Source organism: Saccostrea cucullata, unplaced genomic scaffold (genome assembly GCF_032062105.1).
Source record: "Saccostrea cucullata isolate Sc308-1 unplaced genomic scaffold, CSIRO_AGI_Scuc_v1 ctg8439, whole genome shotgun sequence".
NCBI lineage: Eukaryota > Metazoa > Mollusca > Bivalvia > Ostreida > Ostreidae > Saccostrea > Saccostrea cuccullata.
In genome coordinates, this window is record NW_026926508.1 from 1 (window position 1) to 5,356 (window position 5,356).

Below are 5,356 nucleotides of genomic sequence, written 5' to 3' on the forward strand. Positions count from 1 at the left end.
TGATTTAGCCTCATGTTGCATGTGTACAGAGCAAAACAAGATGTAAAACAGAAATAATTCACTGAATATTGTGTTTATCAAATTCTTTAATTTGATCAAATAATAGTAGTATGAAATTCACCTGTTCAGCCAGTAGATGCTCACAAGCCTCATGAAGTGCATTGGTCTTGGTGGATACACTGACATACTGCTTCTGTAATCCTTCTAAATAGGTCAGGGCTGTGGTTACCTCCCCTAGTACTCCGTCACATTGGTCCTGGTAACCCTGTAACTCTTCTATATAATGTCTGAAATGTCAGAAGTACATTATTCAATTGAATGCAAACATTAAACACGTAAAATGTAAAATATTTAGATAGGAATATTTAAAAAACTTAATACTTCTTTGAAATTTTATATGGAACTCTTCCTAATCATGGGAACACTTTAGAAGTGGACAATAAATTAGGGTATAACTATCTTCTAATTTGGTACTTGCGACCGTTAATGCTGATTTAACGCTCGCAAACTGAGTTTTACCGGCGACGTGTAAGCGTCGCCGGTAAAACGGATGTTTGCAACCGTTAAATCAGCATCAACAGTCGCAAATACCAAAATAGAAGATATTTATTTCCATTCTAATGCAATCCATGCATTCTGTTTGTTGTTTACGTCTTATTTTGTTGAGTTTTGTGACTTGAAATACGTCAAGGAGCATTGTGTTTTTGCGTCGCTCTATTATGACGTCACAATGAAAAGCTTTCACTTCCGTTAATGCTCGTTTTATTGCTTCAAACAAAGCACCTTAGCCAATCAAAATGAGTTTTATAAACCAATTGCATTAGAATGTGTCATTCATTTCTACTTGATTGTATTATAATTGATTATACTATAGTGTACTCTTTACAACTTACACCATCAAATGTTATTGTATATTTGTGCTATCTCACCTGTATTGTGCTTCTTCCTCTTTCTCCATGTCTCTTTCCAAATCAGAGTACCAAGATAAAAACTGTATAAAATAAATGAAACTCAAATGAAATTTAACTTTACTACAATATCAGTTTTCCTCCTTTTTGGTTACTTATTTATATAGTTTATTTTTTTTCTTAATCTTATGGTTATCTTACCATTTGTGCTGTCTCGGCCTTTTCGGGTGGGGCATTTTTCTGGAATTCTTCCCCTACACTTGGGTCTTGGTTTATTTCTCTTGATTGATGAGGTATTGCAGAATGTCCATCTTCCTCTGGCAGCTGATGATAAAAACGACTTAATGTTTAAATTAAGAATATACGCTGAAGAAAATATTTTGCAAGATATGTACAGGGGATAATTAACTTTACTTACAAGGTTTGTGGAGAAAAAAATAAGGATTGATTCGTTAAACATGATGCAAAAACTCAGAAATCATTTGAAAATTATTAAACATTAAACAGAAAATAGAACATACTCTGTTTTATTGACAGAAATAATAGTAAACACTGGTAAAAACAAATTCAAAGTTTGACACGTCTTACGTCTGTTGGAATTCGTCTCTCATTCACTACTGACGATAACTGTATGCATAAATCCTTTTGTTTTGTTGACAAGGACGTCAGTGGATTGTTTCTTGACTCCCAGTTAGCTAATCTGTCTCGTAGAAGGCGTTTATTCATCTTCGACATTTTTTCCAACGTTTACACATCATACTTTCGATTTTACAACCGCCAAAGAGAAAGTACAGACACGGTTTCAAATAAAACAAAAATTGATTTTCTGATAAAGTTGGAAAATCAATAGCTAGGCCTATAAAATATATTTGCATACGATTTGATCAGAAGTTTCCAATTTAACTCACAATACTTAGGCTAACAATTAAAAAAAATCAGTGTAGAATAAAATTAAGGGACAGGAGCCTACTGAATCAAAGTACTGAATGTACTCATGGGATGCCCCCCCCCCCCAAAAAAACATAAAAATAATTCATTTTTGTTTAGAATGGTCTACAATCACTGCGCCAAAGTACTATTTTTGTAATAGTCTTCAAACATGCATATACTTCAGAACCAAGCTTGAGGGCATTGAGGCCATATCAACTGAATTAAATTACTGTAACAAGTTTAATTATCACCAGCTTCACCATGTCCAAAATAAATTTGAAAATTTATTTAAATAGTAATCATTATGACCTAATTTTAGTACCTAGACGAATGTAAAATTATAGAGCTCAAGATGCTTACTGAGGAGGTTTGATGATCAAACTAAAGTCTCTTATATATCATCTAAAAAGACTTAAACATGAAAAACTGTTATTCGAGAAGTAGGTCACTATGACCTACTTATTAATTGAATCATCCCCAAGATTCATAGACTTTTAAAGATCTGTGACAATATAGAGCACATTAGTTCAAACTAAAGATTGAAAAAATTTAAAATAAAAAAACCTCGTAAAATTCAGAAAATATGTCAGGTTGACCTACTTTTTTACTTGCATACCCAATGTCCCAAGAAGCAATTATAATTGAAAAGGTATGTTGGAAAGTCATTATTAAGATTTTAGAATTGAGGGGGCACAAGCATAGAGTAGCAAAGTTTTCTACAGTATTCCATATATCACCCCCTCCATTTCCTAAAGCCATGAAGCTATTTTTCAAAAGGAAAGCAAATTGTTTTGAGCAATTTTATTTTCCTCATTGTAAAAGATACATTAAAAAGGTAAAAATTTACGCCTATATCAATAAAATCGGTCATTTCACGTGTTGCTCGTGCGCGCTCTTGCAAGCACGTGCACACAAAATTGCATGTTGACAATGTCATCTTATCTACATTTATAATATGTCTATATATTCTAAATATCAAAGCATTACATCGAAAAATGTCAAAGTTACGGCAATTTCAAGCATATTGGTCATTTCACGTGTTGCACGTGCGCGCTCTTGCAAGCACGTGCGCGCAAAATGACCTTCGTTCCGCAAATCTACATAACATGCCTACTTACCCTAAAAAGGTTTCCCCTTAATCGGATGTGTACTTTACAAGATCATTCGCGGACAAAATTTTCCCGAGAAGAAAAATAATAATAATAAGAAACAGAGTAAAAACAATATGTTCCCCAACTTCGTTTGGGGAACATAATAAGAAACCGAGTAAAAACAATATGTTCCCAAACTTCGTTTGGGAAACATAATAAGGCAGCAAAATTCAAATTCTCATTTCTCTACTAAGATTTTTACATCGGGCTCGGAGTTGGTTTTCTTCAGAAAGACAGGACTGGGTTCAAGGCGACTAGGGGTACCACACCGGTAATTGACCAATCAAAATGAACTTAGTCAATTGTAGGTCCATACATTAAGCCGATTTTCCTTTCTTTTGAGAGTTTTTTTAATTTCCTTCCAGGCCAGTTTGACAACTCTGGTACCTGTGCCTAGGAAATTTTATCTATTCTATAAATAAATAAAGTTTTTTGACAGGAACTATTTCTCCAGGGCATAGGAGGCTACTTCCTGGGGTGCTTTTGTGATGTTTATAAAGACATGGAAAACACGTGGATTTGAGGGTAGCCCTGTTTGCATATGCAAATAAATCAGAAAATGTCGTGTACGTACCCTGGTTTTTTGGTGTCAGCTAATGTGACAGGTATTGTTTAACACCCCCTTATCAATATTTTTTCATGAATTCAAACACGTGAGGTTTTACTGGAAAGAAACGTGTATTGCTTTTTAATATACCGAAACTCGCTATTTCTGGGGATTGTGTAATTCTAAAAAAAATTCAGATAAATTTCAATGGTGAAATAAAAGAAGAATGCTTGGTATTAAAATATTAATTCATATCAGTAGAATTGAATGCTATTAACGACATCTGGAGAAATAGGCTTTAAAAGGTTTATATCATATCTTTGTTCGTCTGCACTTAAATTTCAAACACGACAGAATTTGTAATTTTTGCCGTAAAAATTCATAATTTCTATATGCTTTAGAGACTTACCGTAAAACTTTCAGGAAACTTTCTATGAAGTCTTTTCTGCACCTTAAGTGAAAATTTATGTCGTTCCCAGGTGTTGATCGAGTTTCAGAGAAATTTTCTACGTTGTTATTGATTTTTTTTTTTTAAGGAGAAGGGGGGGGGGGTTGACTTTTTTATTCTAAGCATTTGTTAAAGTGAGTTTGTAAATACATCTACGAACTTGAGCTGGATTGTGACCTTTGGGTCAAGGGGTCAAAGGTCAAGGTCAAAGGTCAAGGTCATCAAAGCATTTCATAAAGAAATATAAAAGTAACGGCCATATCAAGTATACAAGTCATTTGATCATTGCACGCGCGCGAAGGTGCAATGCATGAAAGCTATATCATCGTGACTACACTTTTAATGTGTTTCTATTCTTTGAATTTTGAAACGTTTCATAAAAAAAATTACGACTATATCAAGTAAATCGGTCATTTAACGCATTGCGCGCGCACACGTGCATGCAAGTCCTTGCATTCAAGTTTGATAGTAGCATAATGTAAGAATCCGTCATATCTATTCATATTCTAAATTTCATCCTGTTCTGTTGAGAATCAAAAAAGTTATAGGCATTTAAAGTTTAAGCCAATCAGATCGCAGCACACGTGCATGGGCGTGGTTTCTTGAAAACTTTTATATATCATAGCTTAGGACGTATTAAGGTATGATTATGTTTTAAAATTCAAAGTATTTTGTCAAAAAACAAGTAAGATATTGAGATTTTTGTTTCAGCTAATCAGAGCAAAGCGCACGTGCATGCGCGTGCATGCATGTGCATGATGACCGTAACTTCTTATAGGAGTCTATTGTGTCTGTCTATGTTCTAAATCTTATCGTGGTTGGTTGAAAAACAAGGGAGTTACAGCCATTTGAAGTTTAAGCCAATCAGATTGCAGCGCACGTGCATGCGCATGCTTTCATGACAAATGTTATACATCATGTTGTAGGACATCTTAAAGTATGCTTATATTTTAAATTTCATACCATTTCGTCAAAAAACGGAAAAGATATTGAGATTTTTGTTTCAGCCAATCAGAGCGAAGCGCACGTAAATGCGCGTGAGTTCTTGCTAATTTGACAGTGTCACATTATCTACACTATTAATATATCCTTATATAATGAGTTTCAAAGCATTTCATCGGAAAATGTTAAAGTTATGGCTATATTAAATATATTAGTCATTTCAGTCATTTCACGCGCCCGCACGTGCAGGCGTATGCGCGCAAAATGACCTTCGTTCCGCACACCTACACAACACACCTATTAACCCTAAAAAGGTTTTAGCTCAGTTGGGTGAACAGTTTCTGAGAACACTCGCGGACAAAAAAGTACCGGAGAAGAAATAAGAAGAAAAAAGAATAATAATAATAATAACTAGTGCTAATTGTAACGG

The 5,356-nt window shown here is 34.3% G+C and overlaps 1 protein-coding gene across 1 annotated transcript; it reads right to left on the minus strand.

The window, feature by feature from the left end:
• Positions 1-121: 121 nt before the first annotated feature.
• LOC134271891 (conserved oligomeric Golgi complex subunit 3-like) lies at positions 122-1,674 on the minus strand (the record flags this gene model as incomplete). Its single annotated transcript, XM_062754121.1, has 4 exons — positions 1,497-1,674; positions 1,110-1,232; positions 930-991; positions 122-287 (listed from the first exon to the last, which is right to left on the minus strand). Coding segments are annotated over exons 1-4 (498 nt in total), but the record flags the coding sequence as incomplete, so codon positions are not given.
• Positions 1,675-5,356: the final 3,682 nt, after the last annotated feature.